The sequence below is a fragment of the Hibiscus syriacus genome, unplaced genomic scaffold (assembly GCF_006381635.1).
Source record: "Hibiscus syriacus cultivar Baekdansim isolate YM2019G1 unplaced genomic scaffold, ASM638163v2 tig00110569_pilon, whole genome shotgun sequence".
In the NCBI taxonomy this organism is placed as follows: Eukaryota; Viridiplantae; Streptophyta; class Magnoliopsida; order Malvales; family Malvaceae; genus Hibiscus; species Hibiscus syriacus.
Genome location: NW_024062784.1, coordinates 643,893 through 662,605, shown reverse-complemented (window position 1 = coordinate 662,605; position 18,713 = coordinate 643,893). Strand labels below are relative to the sequence as shown.

The 18,713-nt window shown below is 36.4% G+C and overlaps 3 protein-coding genes and 1 pseudogene across 3 annotated transcripts; 2 read left to right on the top strand and 2 right to left on the bottom strand.

Moving 5' to 3' along the window:
- Positions 1-755: 755 nt before the first annotated feature.
- Positions 756-5,123, top strand: LOC120132742 (peroxisomal acyl-coenzyme A oxidase 1-like). Its single transcript, XM_039149432.1, has 14 exons — positions 756-951; positions 1,375-1,483; positions 1,580-1,641; positions 1,756-1,965; positions 2,194-2,281; positions 2,365-2,527; positions 2,634-2,832; positions 3,031-3,228; positions 3,326-3,457; positions 3,804-3,924; positions 4,092-4,202; positions 4,451-4,520; positions 4,613-4,796; positions 4,903-5,123. Exons 1-14 carry the CDS (start codon positions 814-816, stop codon positions 5,110-5,112), a joined length of 1,995 nt encoding a protein of 664 aa, XP_039005363.1. The 5' UTR covers positions 756-813; the 3' UTR covers positions 5,113-5,123.
- A 1,380-nt stretch (positions 5,124-6,503) lies between these two features.
- Positions 6,504-10,093, bottom strand: LOC120132633 (annotated as a pseudogene).
- A 3,325-nt stretch (positions 10,094-13,418) lies between these two features.
- LOC120132632 (metalloendoproteinase 1-MMP-like) lies at positions 13,419-14,528 on the top strand. The gene has a single exon (XM_039149358.1). It carries the CDS (start codon positions 13,425-13,427, stop codon positions 14,526-14,528), a length of 1,104 nt encoding a protein of 367 aa, XP_039005289.1. The 5' UTR covers positions 13,419-13,424.
- Positions 14,529-16,074: 1,546 nt separating this feature from the next.
- LOC120132743 (putative pentatricopeptide repeat-containing protein At5g47460) lies at positions 16,075-17,939 on the bottom strand. The gene has a single exon (XM_039149434.1). It carries the CDS (start codon positions 17,888-17,890, stop codon positions 16,082-16,084), a length of 1,809 nt encoding a protein of 602 aa, XP_039005365.1. The 5' UTR covers positions 17,891-17,939; the 3' UTR covers positions 16,075-16,081.
- Positions 17,940-18,713: the final 774 nt, after the last annotated feature.

The following is an 18,713-nucleotide window of genomic DNA, read 5'->3' as shown; positions in this document are numbered from 1 at the left end:
CAATATGACCTTTAACTCAGAAAATAAATTTAATGTGACCCTTTGACTAACGTTTTTCGCTGTCGATCGTGATTGTACCGACGTGTCAGTTCATGATACTGATGTGACGGTCCACGATGCTGACGTGATAATTTATTTGCCATGTTTAAGTTATCAATTTAGTCAATCTGTTATATCATCTGCCACGTTAATCTGCCACCCTGGACTGACATGTCAACACTATAACTGTCAAAGACAGAAAAAAAAAACATTAATCAAAAGATCACATTGGGTTTATTTTTGAGTTAATGGTCACATTAAAATAAAAAATAATACGAAAATCACATTGATTTTTTTTAAAAGTATAGGGACCTTCGATGGATTTTTGCTTTTTTGTTTTTTAATGTGTAGAAAATATATGCAAGAATTGGACGGAAATGGGGATGGTTCGTAAAGTCGAATATAGTGTTCAAAATTGTCGGTACGAATTTTTTCTTTATTTCGTAATTTAATTTATTTGGTTTTACTTTTTTACCGTCATTATATTACATAATTGTTGTCAACGGAAATCACGTGTTTTTTAATGGCCGGTAAGGAAAAAACCATGAGCAAAAAGGGGGGAAAAGATATTGTTTTCAGACGGTGGGGATTACGCAGTAATTCGAAGACACTCGTCAACGTTATCAGAATATTCAAACCTAACACTCAGAACGAAGTACTATTTATATCCACTTATTCCCTTGCTTTCCAAAAATCAAAATTCGTTTTTTTTTTTCCTTCAACTTTTTATCTGTTCTTTTTGAAGTTTTGACTCGAATCCAGAAACAAAAAACAATGGCGGCGCTTGATTACCACGCGGAAGAGAGGAGAAAGGCGGAGTTTGACGTGGAGGAGATGAAGATCGTTTGGGCTGGTTCTCGTCAAGCTTACGAGATCTCCGATCGAGTTGCTCGTCTCGTCGCTAGTGATCCGGTGAATTGCTTCTTCTTCTTTTTGCTTTTGATTTCTTGTTATCTAGGCGAAATTTGTGTTTTAATCGTTTTGTTGTTAATCACTGATCTGTTTGTTTGCCTTTTCGACAAAATTATTGAACAGAACCGGAATACTGTTTAAGTTTCGACATAAATTCAGTTGTTAGAGACATTTTAGTATTTCGCACTGTTGCCTGTGATTCGTTTACTGTTTGAGATAGCTTTCTTTCTGTTTGGTTCCCGGGGTGTGAAATGATTGAAGCTGAAGTTTGGACTTTGGTTGGTTTTTCACTTTTTTGTGTATTGGTTTGACTTTGACAAGAATAGGCATAACTGGATAAGTGAAATGAAGAAAAACATGTTTTACACAGTTTCCTTTCACCTGTTGAACTGGTTATTAACTTCTTGTTTCTGTTTTGTAAAGGTTTTTCGAAAGGATAATCGAACTATGCTGTCTAGGAAGGAATTGTTCAACGATACTTTGAAGAAAGCTGCTCATGCGTGGAAGAGGATAATTGAGCTTCGTCTCTCTGGTTTGTTTTTGATCATGTTCCTCTTCTTCAACTTTGTCTGAATTGTTTTTTCCCTTAGACATCTTATTTTAACACCGAGAAATCTTCTTACAACAGAAGAAGAGGCCAGTGAATTAAGGTTTTTTATGGACCAGCCTGCTTTCACAGATCTTCACTGGGTAAGTCCTGTTTTTCTTTTCGTGTTTCTAAGCTTCAGAAGTAAGTGTAAGTTCGCGTATACGCACTAATATATAAATGTTTTCTTGACCTCCTATGTATATTTTCTTTGACAGGGAATGTTTATACCTGCTATCAAAGGAAGTGGAACTGAGGAGCAGAAAGCGAAGTGGCTTCCAATGGCATATAAGATGCAAATTATTGGATGCTATGCACAAACTGAGCTTGGACATGGCTCCAATGTCCAAGGGCTTGAGACTACGGCAACATTTGATCCTCACACTGATGAATTTGTACTTCATAGTCCCACATTGACTTCAAGCAAAGTGAGTAAATTTGCTAACAAGCTAATTACATCATTCTGTGAAATATATCATGAGAGATGCTTCGATTGTCATTCTTAATGCTTTTTGGATGAGACAACCTCTTTTTCTTATGTTCGAGTGTGGCTTTCATCTGTGTACTACACATCTTCTTTGAGAGGATTTAATGTTGAATCATTCTTAATGTATTTTCTCGACTTAACATTTGCTAATTGGGGTTGTCATTTATAGTGGTGGCCTGGGGGATTGGGTAAAGTGTCCACACATGCTGTGGTTTATGCTCGACTTATAACAGATGGGCAAGACCACGGTGTGCACGGTAAGTGTGAAATGCATAAACGAACTCGTTTTGCTGGTATGATTATATTAATTCAGAATTTCCTCTTTCTTTCTTTGTTCCAGGTTTCATTGTCCAGTTGCGTAGTTTGGATGATCACTTACCGCTTCCCGGAATAACAGTTGGTGATATCGGAATGAAATTTGGGAGCGGCGCATATAACAGCATGGACAATGGTGTTCTGAGATTCGACCATGTGCGCATTCCAAGGGACCAAATGCTAATGGGGTTTGTTGTTTAACCATGCCTCTATGGCTTTGTCTCTTTTCTGTTAATTTTTTCCGAAGAATAATATTGACTGTTCTGAAGTTTGATTTTCTTTTTTCCTCTCCAGTGTTTCACAGGTTACAAGAGAAGGGAAATGTATTGAATCTGATGTTCCTCGCCAGCTGGTTTATGGTACAATGGTCTATGTCCGCCAAGCAATTGTAGCTGATGCTTCTACTGCCTTGTCAAGGGCAGTTTGTATTGCGACAAGGTATAGTGCTGTCCGTAGACAATTCGGTTCGCAGAATGGTGGTCCAGAGACCCAGGTACGATTGTCTTTTGGATCTTATACTCATATACATGTTTCAAGTATGTGTCGTTTTATACAGCTACCTTTTATGATCACTTGTTATAGCTCTCTGTTTCCCTAGAAACTTTCCGATGATTGTGTTCAAGATTCTGTGATAAATGTACTGAAGGCTGAGGCTCATCTAATGCCTTAACGTTCATTTATTCTATTTCAGGTGATCGACTACAAAACACAGCAAAATAGACTCTTTCCTTTGCTTGCTTCTGCCTATGCTTTCAGATTTGTTGGCGAGTGGCTGCAATGGCTATACACGGATGTGACCCAAAGATTGCAAGCCAATGATTTCTCCACATTACCCGAGGTTCATGCGTGTACTGCGGGGTTGAAGTCTATTACTACTTCCGCAACTGCAGTATGTCACTTAACTTCACCACTCTTCCTTCGAATTATATTGAATGTTTTGCTGTTTATGGGTGCTTTTAGCTTGACTGAAATAAATATGGTTGCAGGATGCAATCGAAGAATGCCGGAAACTATGCGGTGGTCATGGTTATCTGTCTAGTAGTGGGCTCCCCGAGTTATTTGCAGTTTACGTCCCTGCCTGTACTTACGAAGGCGACAATGTTGTTCTGCTTTTACAGGTATGCCGAATGAGAAATATTATCACTTCTACTTACAACATGTTTTCATCATCTACATTTTGCTCTTTAGATGGTAGGGGATGAATTCTATTGTTCAAATGGAGATTTAATCATAGAATCGAGTAGTATGTTTTGCTATGTATTTTGTGAATCTTTGAACTCGATATCATATTAACTAGTACTTATGGCGTTTCTTGGTATCTTATGAAGACGGAATGAATCTATACTATAAAACATGAAAGGGATATCTTAACTGAAATTAATGGACTTATCTATCTTAGATATTATATTTACAATGACGATGGGGCGCCATTGATTGACAATGTAAGGGGAAACGTTTCTTCAGGTTGGAAGGTTTCTAATGAAGACCGTTTCCCAACTGGGGTCTGGAAAGAAGCCTGTTGGGACGATAGCTTACATGGGACGAGCAGAACGCCTCTTGCAATGCCGTTGTGAAGTCGAAAGGGGTATATATTATGCGTATTTGGTTTTCGAGTTCTCATGTTGTACCTACATACTGTAGCTAATGTATAGACTGGTGTACATGTTAATCTTACATCAGTACTCATCGACAAGTTATTATTGCTTATGTAAATCATAATATACTAATTTCGTATCTTACGTTGGCTTACAGCTGAGGATTGGCTAAAGCCACACGTAGTAGTAGAGGCATTCGAAGCAAGGGCTGCTTCGATGGCTGTTGCCTGTGCGAAAAACCTCAACAAATTTCCAAATCAAGAAGATGGTACGTCGATTCTATCACGATCGAGGAGTAATCGTCCTTTTTTATCCGTACATTTTTCACTTTACATATTACCATACCAACTTAACTCTTGCACGGTCCACTAGTACGTAGTCATGCTTTACTGCTTACCGTAAAAGTTGCATATTCCGAGTCATAGAACTTTGTCGATGCTATAAGGCAAAGATTGTGCAGTAGCCTCCCCGTTGAAGTTGATATCCATAATTTTGATGTGCCTATGTGTTCTTCAGGTTTTGCTGAACTCTCACCTGATTTGGCCGAAGCTGCGGTTGCTCATTGTCAGTTAATTGTTGTTTCCAAGTGAGCTTCTCCGGTCTGATCCACTCGGGATCGATTATTCTCGATTGTTTATTTTGTTTTCCGAAAAGTTCTCTAAGAAACTTCTGTTTCAGGTTCATTGAGAAACTGCAACAAGACATACCCGGAAAGGGAGTGAAAAGACAGTTGGAGATCCTATGCAAGGTATATGCTTTAAGCCTGTTACACAAACATCTCGGCGACTTCATTGCCTCCGGCTACATTACCCCGGAGCAAGGTGCACTAGCAAATGAGCAGCTGAGATTATTGTACTCCCAGGTCCGTGTCGGTAACCCGAGTTAGTTACTTTGCATGGTGCTTTTGCTTGAAAAAAACTGCTGCAATCCACAAGTTCTGATCTCTCCTTTCTTTCTTTTTCTCGTAGGTCCGTCCGAATGCTATCACACTTGTCGATGCATTCAACTACACCGACCACTTCCTCGGCTCGGTTCTCGGTCGCTATGACGGAAACGTTTATCCGAAACTCTACGAGGAAGCATGGAAGGACCCTTTGAATGAAACTGTAGTGCCTGATGGATACCAGGAGTACATTCGGCCGATATTGAAGCAACATTTTCGCGTTGCGAGACTCTAAAAGAAGCAATCGACTACCATGCTGTGTTGAATTGTACATTTGGTTACGAATGAATAAAGTGCAGTGGCCACTCGGAAGTATTTGCACAATTTTTTTCTAGGTTATTATACAATTAGTATATGAATTCAGCAACTTTTTTAAATTGATACCTTAAGTTTCTTTTTATCTCAAATTAGTATTTGTGTTGACTTGACATTTTAACGTCTAGTTAAATTGTTGGTATGACATTGACCGATTAAAGTGATGGTGTCCGATAGGATTGTATGACATTAACGTTATTATTTGTTATAAAATATTCACTCGACGTTAATAATGGTTAACAAATTGTTACTATAATAATGAAATGTTGACGTAGCACGTTAAACAAATTAATTTAGCATGTTTGACCGAAGAAGAAGAAGAGAGTCAAACGGTCGGTTAAACGTGTTGAGTCAACTGGTTTAATGTGTCACGTCAGCATTTCGTTATTGTAGTAACGATTTGTTAACCGTTGATAACGTTAGTGACTATTTTGTAACAAATGATAATTTTAGAGACGGATTTGTGACTTTCAAACATCAATAATGAAAATGAACTCTTACCCAAATATTATTGGCCATTGACATAGTTTACCCAAATTTGAATTGTAATTTATTCATTAAAAAAATAAGAGTAAATTTTGTATTTAATACTTAAATTATTAATTTAGATCCGTTTTAATACTTTAACTTTTTAAAAAATCATACTTAAAGTCAAGTTTTTATTTTATTTTAGTATCCAACTGTTAAAAACTTAACGTGTTTAGTATCTAAACTATCAATTTTAGTCCGTTTTAATACCTACGTTTTAAATTTTTTCAAAATTTAATGTTACATTTTGAACAAGGGTACTAAAATGAAGCATAAACTTAATTTTTAGTGGTAGTGTACTAAAATGAAACAAAAAATAAACTTTAAGTATAAAATGAATATTTAAGTATTAAAATAAATTAAAACTGATAGTTTAGGTATTAAATACGTAATTTATCAAAATATAAAATAGAGAAAAATATAAAATCTACTGGAGCAAAAGACCAAAGGTCAAAATAGATATCATAGATTAAGTTAGAAGGAAGTTGGTTCATCCTTAATAGGCTGTATAATCGTAATTTTTTTTTTTTTTATAATTCTTATCATCATTGGTAATATAATCATTGCAGAAAGACAATTAACCTAAATAAATGAGATTTAATTTAATAATTAAACTAACTAAAAAAATATAGGGTAAAAAACATAAATGGTCCCAAGATTACAGGGTACTATTTTATTAATTCCCTCGACTATTAAAAGTTACAAAATAGTTCTTGATCATGATCATGGAGTGTTACTTTGTTGAGTCTCTCGACTATTAAAGGTTACAAAATAGTCTATTCATTATGTTTCAAACTCCTTGACTCCTACAACTGCCTCTTCTTCCCCATTGCTTCTCTTCCTGGATCCTTGATCTTCTTTGAACTGTCGAAACCGATGATCTCCGCTCTCCTTGCCGCCAATATTGCTTGCCGGCTTCACGCACATACAAGAATACGGGTACTCATGGAATTCACCACGTCCGGCTCTAATCTCATCAGGTTCTCCCATGAATCCTCTTTGAACAGCCCTCACATTCTCGGCAAAGGTATCCCAATCCATTTGATCCCTTTCCATCAACAACGGACTCAGCCTCTTGGCATTTAGCCTTATGGTCCTCTTGTGCCCCGTCTACCTCCTTCCAATCCAAAAACAACAAAGAAATTACAAACACACAAAAAAAAGAAATAACAGCTTAAGATGTGCCGGAAACAACTAAATTTCTCACCTTCGACCTGCGAGAATCTTGGCCATGTTTCCGTTATTATTGATGACGAATACGTCGCTTTCGTCGCAAACAACGAAATCGATGGCAGCAAGGGAAGAAGAGTGAGGAAGAAAAGGCTTCAGCTCTTCATTTGCAAGCGTCTCTTTTGTATACAAGTTTGGAAAGAGATGTCTTAGTGGTGCCAGAGTCTCTTCTCCACCATATGTTTCTCTTGATGTAACGTAGATGTATGTGTCATTTTGGAAACCAAGTGCCCTCAACATCAACCCTACTTCATGGGGAGTAAGCGGACATTTACCTCGCCTCCTCTCCCCAAAGGCATCGATGTCCTGCACGAGTACGATTACAAGTGCAGTTTAAGTAAATGCAGGGCAATGTTTATAAATGGTTCCAAAATCGTAAAGACGGTATCTCACCGGCAATGTTTCCCATCGTTTTCATATCTCTGCGAGCTCGTTTCTCTCCTTGTCTCCTCCTTCGAAGTAACAACCGGAAAACGCTAGCATATCTGGTTCGAATCTGTAATTGAAAATGTTAAGAATCATAGAAGGAAAAAAGGGTCTCTGCAGAGTTTAAAATCATGTTTATGATTGTTTCTCTACGCATGCTTATGAACCAATGTGCTAATTTGAGTACACCCATAATATGGATCAAACCTCAAATGGAGTAAAATAAAACGTGTAGCCTTCTCACGCATTTTCATGACGAAGTTTTTGTCCAAGTTCTTGAATAGGTTTTGTAAATCTTAAAGCATGGAAATTAGCCGGCAACGTAACTTTTGAAGGTCTTCGTCGATGTTTTTGGCCAGTCTGTAATCCAATATTGTCAGTTGCAGGTCCTACAAAATTTCCTGTGTTAACTGCTGCACCCCAACATGAAAATCATAATATCCTAGAAATTGTATAATAAGAATCACATTCTACTAACATGGTTCCTGGAAGTTGATCCAACTCTCTTCTAAGCTACTAATCAGACAACCGAGGGAATGGACAAGAAACAGAGTTGAATCGTCGAAATTATTCCTTGTAATCAATCTAAACTAGCATTAGTGTGGAGTATCTGCAAGTGGTCTTACATGTCTTCTTTTAAGTATTGGCAGAACTTGGTCTAGATAATATTCCGGAGGGGATTCCCTTGGGACACGCATCGTGTACGGAGGTTTTTCCATCGATCGCATGAATTTATCAGGAACTCTTTTGACAATGGTTACATCTTTTGCTAGGTAAGAAATGAACCAGTCGACATCAAAAATATTGAAAAAATCACTGCATGACAATAAAAACAAATACTCAACAAGGTAAAAGAGAAATAGGGACAATTCATAATTGCCGGAGGAAGTTGCTCTCAACCTAGCATTGGGGGCAGCCTACTACCCTACCTCCCCTTACCCCATTACACATGGGAATAGGGTCAGCTAATTTTAATAAGTTGATTCAACTCACCTATCATCCTTCCAATACGAATGGTGATCCAACTCGGGTACAACTAAGGTTGCATTAAGTATCCGTGCAACAACAACGACATCTGATATCTGTGTACCAGAAGCAAATTATTACTTCTAAAGAAATAGCACACTGGGCCTTTAGACTCGGTGTGATTACCAGATGCGTAAATGCATGCAACATGAGTTTTGGAAGATCATATCCTCGTATTCATATCTAAATATAAGTTCGATACGAGTGTCAAATACAAATGATTTAAGAAAAATGAAGATTAATGCAGCTGGAGCAAATAAATTCATAACTAGCTCAAGAGGCACATCGAATTTATTCAAATTAACTAAAGCAAAGCTTATTGGAGCAATTTCAAGATCTCCCATTAGGATATTTACCCAAAAATATATCACAATGCATAAATAATTCCACCTACTCCTGTTCTTTGTTGATTCAGTCCTCCACTTGCAGCAATAAGCAAATAACCATTTGATTCTTTCTCACTAATAGCATCTACATATCAAATTATCAATGTAGATGATGAATCAGTGAACTCAAAAGACTAGATTGATGAAACTTAAAAACGAAAACAGTGCCAAGTGATTTCTTTTACAAGAAGTGAAAACAGATGATACATGAAATCAGGTAACTAAAACCATTATACTGATAACTATGCTAAAAAGTAAAAAAAGAAGCATCAGCAAACTGCTAAGAATGAGTTAATTTGGTCTTATTCTAGACCTGGAAGAAATCATCTGTAATTTAGTTTTATCTTCAAAGTTGAACACCAATATTATCAGATGACAAATAGTAAACATAGGCAAATTGCACTAAGAAATAGCTAAACATCATAGTAACCGATTAACTTTATGATGTACCAAGGACTCATCCATTTCAAAATTAGCAATTACTAATCAATAAGAGCACCATAGATTTGCATTTGCAAGCTAACATGAATACTTCAACAAAAGATTTTCAAGATATCTTTGTAGTCGAACACAAATGTTGAACATGAATACTTCAACAAAAATGGAAAGTCTGAGCATAATAGTTTACCGATTGTCATCAAAAGAACCTAAAGCTGCTGCCATCATCTAAAATCATAAACTTAAAAGAGATGCAGAGAATTTGAACTAACATAAACACCTAAGCAACAACTTTCATTTTGCGCCTGTAAACGCTCTGTCATGAGTTAATAAGGAGAAACCAGCGGTGAATTACAGAAAAATACTACAAATCCTGTTGGAATTGAAATGTGTTTCTTAATCCAATTAAGTAAAGAATATCAAATATTCCAAAAATAAACCAAATGCATATAACATAAATAAACACAACGTACCAGGAAATTTAGCACTACTTTCGCTACAACCATAGACGTATTTTGCATATTCAGATTTCCATGTATCAATCGGTCCTTTATTGCTTTCATCCTACAGCATTTGCATAAAAAAATGTTAAAAAAGAAGCAAATCTCAACATTAAACAAACAACACGAACTTTTTTTCTTTCAATTTTCATTTTACCAAATGGAAGAGGCTTTGTCTCGCAAATCGCTGGGAGTACCGCTCGAGCTCAGACGCCATATGGCCGGTGAGGAGCGAAATCACGCCCAAGCAAAAGAGCATCAAGCCACAGATGACCGACGTCAAAATTGGCTTCCTCTGCGATCGCGGCCTGTTAAACACATTCTTGTTGCTTACGACGCTGCCGTTTTGATGCTGAAACAGCGCCATCTTGGCCCGTACCTCGCCTTAGCTACGCCCATCACGGACTCAAACAAACCGACTCCGCCATTAATTTCACCATTCTAATCACACGAAATCGCCGCGTCCCACCTCCCGCTCTTCCCAACGACTACGACCATCAATCGGTAAACAAGAATTAGGATACGATTGTAAATAATGCGATGACGGAGGCTGAAATCGAAGAAAAATCACGGTTCTCCCTTCTTTCATGCGATCCACACTCTCAAAGCTTGTTTGAAATGCTACAGGTCTCTGATTTTGTTTATAGATGCCTCAAGATAAAAAACGAAAACACAAAAGGAACATGAAAAATTAGAGATTAGAGGGAGAGATGCATGAGATTCCGCCGGGTTATGGGGAAGTTGATGAGCGAGGAAGAAGACAAACGGTTTTTTAAAATATGCCATAATTACGAGGGAAAGTTTAGTTATTGCCCGGGTCAACTTAGTAATAACATTAAAAGCTAATATACCATAAATTGTATTAAAATTATTTTTTAATCATTAAATTTTTAAATATTATAAAATAATTATTAAATTTGTTAAAATATTATAAAAGAGTTACTAAATTTCTTAAAATATTATAATAAAAAGATTATTAAACTTATTAAAATTTATTGTTATGTATGATGGTACATGAATATTTTGATAAATTTAATAATTATTTTATAATATTTATAAAGTTAAATGACTAAAATAATCCTGTCATCGTAGTTTAGTTTCTAGTGTATTTTACTCTAAAATCTAATTTGAATTTGATACATAATATATTTATATTACATTGATTAAAATTTAAGTTTGTGTGTAAAAACACGTTAAAAACAGAAAATATCATTAAAATTTAAGGTAAATTACGTATTTAGTATATAAACTATCAATTCTGATATGTTTTAATACCTAACTTTTAATTTTTCAAAATCATACTTAAAGTTTAATTTTTGTTTCATTTTAATACATGTCGTTAAAAACTTTAATTTTTGTTTCATTTCATTACTCAATTCAAAATTTAATATTAAGTTTTGAAAAGATTGAAAGTTTAGGTACTAAATCGGACCAAAACTGATAGTTTAGGTACTAAACAGTTTAAGTTTTTAATTGTGGGTACTAAAATGAAATTAAAACTAAACAATATGTATGATCTAGAAAAAATTTAAAATTTACATAATAAAACAGATCAAAACTAATAGTTTAAATATTAAATGCATAGTTTACCTAATATTATCTTTTTATTTAGTAAACCATTAAATTCAAAATTACGTATGCAATATGTGTACATATATTTATGATTTGATCCATGTGTTTTACATATGTTCTACTTTAAATTTGGATTTACGTTTAACATCCAAGTTGATGACTATACTAGCAAAAAACCTATTGAAAAGATTGAGCGATTAATTAAAATGTTTTGAAGTTTATAGATCAATTTAGAAATATGATTATAGTTTGTGTATGTTTGATGCAATTAACCCTGTTTCTATATACTTGACTATTATAAACCAGCCAAATGTTTTGAATCTAAAACTCCATTTGTTATGACAAAAATCATGGACCCATCCACTAATCGATTTAAGTGTGAAGCTGTTTGATATCGATTAAGTTTTCGAGTTTGAGTTATTGTATATACATAAATTTTTTTATTGAAAACTCACCCATCAAAACTAGGTGTACGACATATAGGGACAACAGGGTTAGGTTAGGGTCGGGTTTTTGGTCAACACGACCTGACCCAAAAATATTAACCCTTTACCCAACCTGAAAATTTTATACCCCACATCCGACCCAACCCGACGCAGAAAATATATATCTTCCACCCGACTTCGCCCGAACCAATTTTTTAGTGTATAAATCCGACCCGACCCAATAGACCCGATATAAATTAATGATTTAATTAAAAAATAATAAAAGTTTTAAGGAAAGTACAATATTATCCTCGAGTCAGAGTTTTTAACCCTTTCACCCGAACCTGACCCGATTTGACTTCACCTCTTAAAAAATCTGACCCGATTATATCGAAATGGATCAGAACCCAATAAATGAGGGTAGAATTATTATCTTTAACGACACGAGTTGATTTAAATCAATTAATACGAAGTATTGGAGCCGGAAGGAGGAAGAAAAACATGGAAGACTTTGGCAAACTAAAATTAGCAGCCCTCCTCCACTCATGGGAATGCCTTGAATCTAAAGCGCGCGTGTAGACTGGTGCATGCCGTGAACAGTATCTTTTTCCCGATGGTTTGAAGTTCCCTAGTCTCTTTCCTCATTGAAGACTTAGAATTTCTCTGATGGCATGCTTTAATTTGTTAAGTCCATGAATGAGTCGAGTTTCAGGTCAAATGAGACATTGGTATCTTTTATTCAATAAATTTAAAAAATATATAGTCATTATAATAATTATATTTTAGAGAATATTATAATAATTTATTCAAATCAAATAAAAGATTATTCTAAACTCAAATTTAAAATAAAAATCGCCTGTACTAAATTAGAGCCGAGTGGGTTCAAATATTTGACGCAACTGATGGGAGGATCAAACACGCAATCGAAGAAACAAAGGAGAAAAGTCTTAATGGAAGGTTGTCTGAAAAAGAAACCTCAAGTAATGTAATTAAAACGATGAAAATAAACTGATTTTGGTCAAATCTGAACCTAATCAAGCTTAAACTAAGATAATAACCATATATATATATATATACTAGGGTAAATTATGTGTTTAATATCTAAACTATCAGTTTTGATCCCTTTTAGTACTTAAACTTTCAATTTTTTCAAAACCATAGTTTTTATTTCATTTTAATACCTCTCCGTTAAAATCTTAACGGATAATTTGCTTGCGGAACCTTTACTATGGGTATATTACATCTTTTAAATTTTTTAACATAATTATTTAATTTTCAAATTACTCATAATTCAATCACTCCAACTTCAAATTTTTAAATTTCAACATCAAAATAGGAGTGAGAAGATAGTTGAGTGATGAATAATATAATTTACTCATAAAAATACATTGTCGTTAAGCTTTTATTGGTGAGGTACTAAAACGAAACAAAAATTAAAAATTAGGCATGATTTAAAAAAAATAAAAATTTAAGTACTAAAACGAATTAAAATTAATAATTTAAGTACAAAATTAAAGTATTGAAATTAGAACGTACATTAATTATATGGTTAATTAAGTTCTATATCCATTAGGATTCTATTTTATTTATTATTTTTTGGGGGTTTTATCCTAACCCAAATACATAACTAAACCTACCATTTATATAATTCTATATTTAATGATCAGTTCAATTCCCAGAACGCAACTACCAACCGCAACTATGCAGTTTTCGTTATTTCGTTACGATTCCATCCTCCTCTTGTTCCTTTTCCTCTGTTTTTTCCCACGTGCTTGTTTTCCCGCCAGGATCACACCGGAGCAAATAACCGTCACGACCACCGGCGACACACATACGCACAAGGCCACGTGGTTTAACTTCACTCGCTTTAAAGACGCCGACAACGGTAGCCACGTCATCTCCGGCATGTCGGAGCTCAAGAGATACTTCCAACGTTTCGGGTACCTCTCCGTCCGGAACGACAATTTCACTGACGTTTACGACACCCAATTTGAATCCGCCGTTAACTTGTACCAGAAAAAGTTCGGGTTACCGGTAACTGGGAAGCTCGATTTCGACACGATATCGACGATCATGTCACCGAGGTGCGGCGTCTCCGATTCGGCCCCCACGAAGATCCATGCATCGAAACACTTCGTGTATTTCAACGGACGGCCGAGGTGGAACAACGATTCGGCTTCGACGACGACGCCCATGACGTTGACATACGCATTCTCCCCTTCCAACATGATAAACTACATAAGCTTACCGGAAATCCGAACAGCTTTCAAACGCTCGTTCTCGAGATGGGCTTCGGTGATTCCCATAAACTTTAATGAAACTGAAGAATACGAAAAAGCCGATATAACAATCGGGTTCTACGGCGGCGACCACGGCGACGGGGAAGCATTCGACGGGGCTCTAGGAGTGTTGGCTCATGCATTTGCGCCGGAGAACGGGAGGATGCACTTCGATGAAGATGAAACGTGGGCCGTAGATTTCAAGAAAGCGAAATCGAAGTTAGCTGTTGACTTGGAGTCGGTGGCGACGCATGAGATCGGTCATATTCTAGGGTTGGGTCATAGCTCGGTACAGGACGCCGTCATGTACCCGAACTTGAGTCCTCGGGCAAGAAGAAGGGAACTGAAACTTGACGATGTGGAAGGTGTTCAAGCTTTGTATGGGTCGAACCCTAACTTCGAGATCAGCTCTTTTTCAGAATCAGACAATGTTTCCGACAAAGGAACTGGACTCGTCTGTAGATCATCAAACTGGACTCTTTCTTTGGTAGTGCTGGTGTTCTTCATTCTTTTGGTGATAGTTTAGGCTCTTTTTCATAGGGTTATTTATGGGTGAAGAAAGAAAAATGGTCACACCCAAACAATTTTTTGAAACAATTCTTTGGTCCTTTAAGGAAATAAATTTGTAATTTTACTAATTCGATTAATCAAGTTATCTCTCAAATTTTTAGAATCTTTCATGTCTTTATATTTAATTTTATTATCCTATTTGTCTTTTTTTTTTGGGTTACAAAGAAAGGTTGAATTAACGGTTAAGAGTCCTCTTCTTCCACTTGTCCAAGTCCAGTTGGAGGAGACGATGTATAATAGCTGGCGGATGAGCGAGTTCTGACCGGGCAAGAGTGCCTGTACGTCCAAGTAGTGCTAACGCATCGACAACGCTGTTAGCTTCACCGTGAATATGCTGGAAAGTGATTTGCCACCGGCGATGCAGGAGATCTCGAATACAACAGACCAAAGCTGGTTCAAAAAGGGAAGAAGGTGAAGAGAGAATCCGAATAGCTTTTTTGTTATCCATCTCGACTTCGTACTTCTGAATCCTCAAATCCATGCGACCTCTAAACCATCAGTAAGAGGCCAGAGTTCGACATGGAGAATGAAACAACGCCCAAGCTACGATAACACCTAGCAATCCAATCTCCTTCGAAATTACGAAGGATGCCTCCTCCTGCATCTGTTGTGTTTTGATTCACGGAATCATCGGTGTTGAGTTTAGTAACGCCATGCAGGAGGCTTCCAAAATTGAATTCCATTCCTCTGAATGGTACACTTGGGTGCGATTTGCTTTGATGGATTGGGCCCAAGACTTGATGGACTGGATAATAGTGTGGGTGGGCTAAATTTCTCCTTCGAAGACAAGACTGTAACGTTGTTTCCAAAATCTCCAAAGCATGATTCCAAAGAAACGTCTCCAGTCATAAGCACGATTTCGCCTTCGAAGATAAAACCGCAGTGTTATCTTTTTTTCTTCTTCCTTTTAACATATTAAAAAAAGCTTTACCAATAAAATTGTGCTAAGTGCTATAAAAATCATAAAAATTATTATCGACTTTAATAAAACAATAGGGCAAATAGCATAAACGGTCCTCGATAATAAAATATTACTTTGTTTAGTCTTGACTTTAAAAAGTATAAAATGGTCCCATGATTATAGGGAGTTGTTTTGTTGAGTCTTTTGACTATTAAAAGTTACAAAATAGTCACTTTATTATGTTCCATTCCAAACTTGTTATTTCTCATTAAAAAGTTAACGGTAGCTCATTCCCGTTAAAAAGTTAACAGTTGTCTGAGCTATACGTTAACATGCTGACTGAGATATAGAATGATTTAGAGTTTATAATTTAGGGTTTTAAGTTACGGGTAGGGTATAGAATGCTACAATCGAGTAATTTAGAAAACTAAATTGATGCGGAAATACAATATGGGCGAAAGTGATAAATTATGTCTAATGAGAAAAAAATTACCCCTTAAACGAGATAATATTTAATTTGTATTTCACACACAAATTCAACTCATAAATAAAAATTAAACTCCATACTAATTTTAATTCATTATTATCCTCGAATGCGAGTTCTTTTATCACACAACATTTTCCATTTCAATCCAACTACAAGCAGTTTCTTTTATTACTCTTTGATCCCTCATGAGCTTTCTCATTACACTCATCTCCCCCCATTTTTGGTGGTATGCAAAAATGTTAGACATCATTACATAAACATAATCACTGTAGCCCTCCAATTCAATCAACTTTGCTGCTGCAACCATTGCCACCTTCAGATCCTTACAACCTCCGCAAGCACCGAGCAACGCCTTCCAAACCACACCACAAGATCCGAAGCCGAGTTCATAAATCAGCCTCCCCGCTCTCCGCGTCTCTCCTCCTCGACCCATTAGCCGAATCAGACAACAACAATGCTCGACGGTGGGCTTAATCCCGTAATCATTGATCATTGACTCGAAGTACAGATACACCCATTGAAGTGACGTTTCGTTGTGAGAACACCCGACGAACACGTTAAGAAACGTGACACAATCGGGTTCCAAGTCCCTTTGAGTTATGAGCTGCTTGAAAAGCTGGATCACTTTCGTTGAATCGCCATTGTGAGCATAACCGGAGAGCATAGCATTCCAAGTCACCAAATTCTTTCTTGGTAATGATCGGAACATAGACTCGGCGTTCGTAACGTGCCCGCATTTGGAGTACATGTCAATGAGAGCACTTCCCACAACAACGGATGTATCCAAACCACACTTTATTGTGCAACAATGGGTTAACATTCCCCATGTTAAAGCTGAGAGACCTGCAATTCCGCTTAGGATTATTGAAAATGAGAACTCGTCCATTTGAGCATCATTGGAGTGCATTTCATTGAAAAACCGAAGACCCTCCCATGGTCGGTTTCGATTAACATATCCGGTCAGAATCGAAGTCCATGTAGCTGAATTCGGACTCGGTGTATCGAGTAAAATACCAATTGCATCATCTATGTTTCCGAACTGAGCAATGCCACTGATCAATTCATTGTAAGATATAGTATCACGGGCCGGCATTTCACTCCATACACTAAAGGCTTGCTCAAGGTTTCCATTTCTAGCACAGGCGGCTAAAACTGAATTCCACGAAATAATGTCCTTATCAATCATATTGTCAAAAACCAAAATGGCGTCGCCCACAGCCCCGCATTTTCCATATGAATCAATCAAGCAATTCTCAACAACAATTGCACATTCAAAGCCAAACTTCAAAACGTTGGAGTGAATTGACTTGCCTAAATGCAAAAACCCCAGCTGACCACAAGCAGCCAAAGCTGCAGTAAATGAGTACTCGTTGCAACAGATTTCGGACCTATGAAGCTCAAGAAACAAACCCAAAGCTTTACGGAACTTCCCAGTTTGAACATGCGCAGAAATCATAGAGTTCCAAGAAATGACACTCCGTTGAGGCATTTCAACAAACAGCTTATTCGCTTCACATAACGAGTCGATTCGCCTATAAAACCTCAACAGAGCGTTAGAAACAAACGCATTGGAGACAAACCCAGTTTTTAAAACGTAACAATGAAGCTGTGAGCTGTAAGAGTCAATACCCAGATCAGTCGAGACCCGAACCAAGTGAACTAGGGAGTAGTCATTTGGTTTAATGCCGGAGTGGAGCATCTTGGAAGCCTCGTGTAGTGTAAGGTCCATGTCGGTGCCTCCTTTAGCTAGTGTTGAAACGAGAGTGAGCCATGGTTCAAAGCTTTCTTTCGGAACTTTGTTATTGCCATTGTCGCTTCGAGAAACGAAATTTGAGCTGATTAAGTGAATTGATAAGAGATTATACGATTGCTGCTGTTGTTTTAGCTGGTAGTGGTAGTTATTGACTCTCCCCAAGAGTGTTCTTCGCATAGCTTTGAATTTATGGCTTGGAAATATTAAGAATCTTTTGATGCTCTAAACCATTTGAATATATTAAACTACGCTTAAATGTAAAACAAGCGTTTAAATTATTTTGATTTTTACAAATAAACATCTAAAATATTTTTAATTTATTTTAATATTTTAATATTATAAACATTATCATTTTAAATTTTCGAGCCGTTAATTGTCAATTTCTTAACACGTCATAATTTTAAAATTTTTATTTTTTAAAATAATAATTTAAAAAAAAAATTAAATAAAAAATACTTTTCCCTTACCAGCTTCCCACATCCCTTTTCCTCCCCTGCTTCCATGACATTTTCATGGCCCGGTCAAAGGCCAAACGATCAATTAAACAGCTGATCAAATGGACGGTTGTCAGAGCCGGTTACATTATCACCATCGACCAATGGAATTTGAGGATTGGATATCTGGGATAGGGATTAGGGAATAAAATCCAGAAATTTTGAAATTTTGGGTTTCGAGGTGATAATAAGAGTTGTGACCGGTCATTAGGTGGTCGGTGACGTATTAGTGATACGATATGGGTGAATGACTGATCAGAGATGACTGACAATCAAAGTAAATAGGACTAGAATAAAAGATTTTAAGTATTTGAGTTACTTTGATATTTTATGAAAAAAAAATAGGAATTTTTTGAAAATAAAATATTTTTAATTTTTAAAAAAATTAATTTTCAAAGTTACCAGATTATGACACGTGCACTTAACAAATGAAACTAACGCTGTTGACGACACCTAAAATGATAATGTTTTTAACATTATATACCAAGATTAATTAAAAAATACTT

What these genes read in the sequence shown, in the direction of transcription:
- LOC120132632 (XM_039149358.1), top strand. Translation starts at nt 13,425, where the DNA reads ATGCAGTTTTCGTTATTTCGTTACGATTCCATCCTCCTCTTGTTCCTT.
- LOC120132743 (XM_039149434.1), bottom strand. Translation starts at nt 17,890, where the DNA reads ATGCGAAGAACACTCTTGGGGAGAGTCAATAACTACCACTACCAGCTA.
- LOC120132742 (XM_039149432.1), top strand. Translation starts at nt 814, where the DNA reads ATGGCGGCGCTTGATTACCACGCGGAAGAGAGGAGAAAGGCGGAGTTT. An exon ending in AATTGAGCTTCGTCTCTCTG is followed by an intron (nt 1,484 to 1,579) that starts GTTTGTTTTTGA and finishes TTCTTACAACAG; the next exon opens with AAGAAGAGGCCAGTGAATTA. An exon ending in CTTTCACAGATCTTCACTGG is followed by an intron (nt 1,642 to 1,755) that starts GTAAGTCCTGTT and finishes TTTCTTTGACAG; the next exon opens with GGAATGTTTATACCTGCTAT.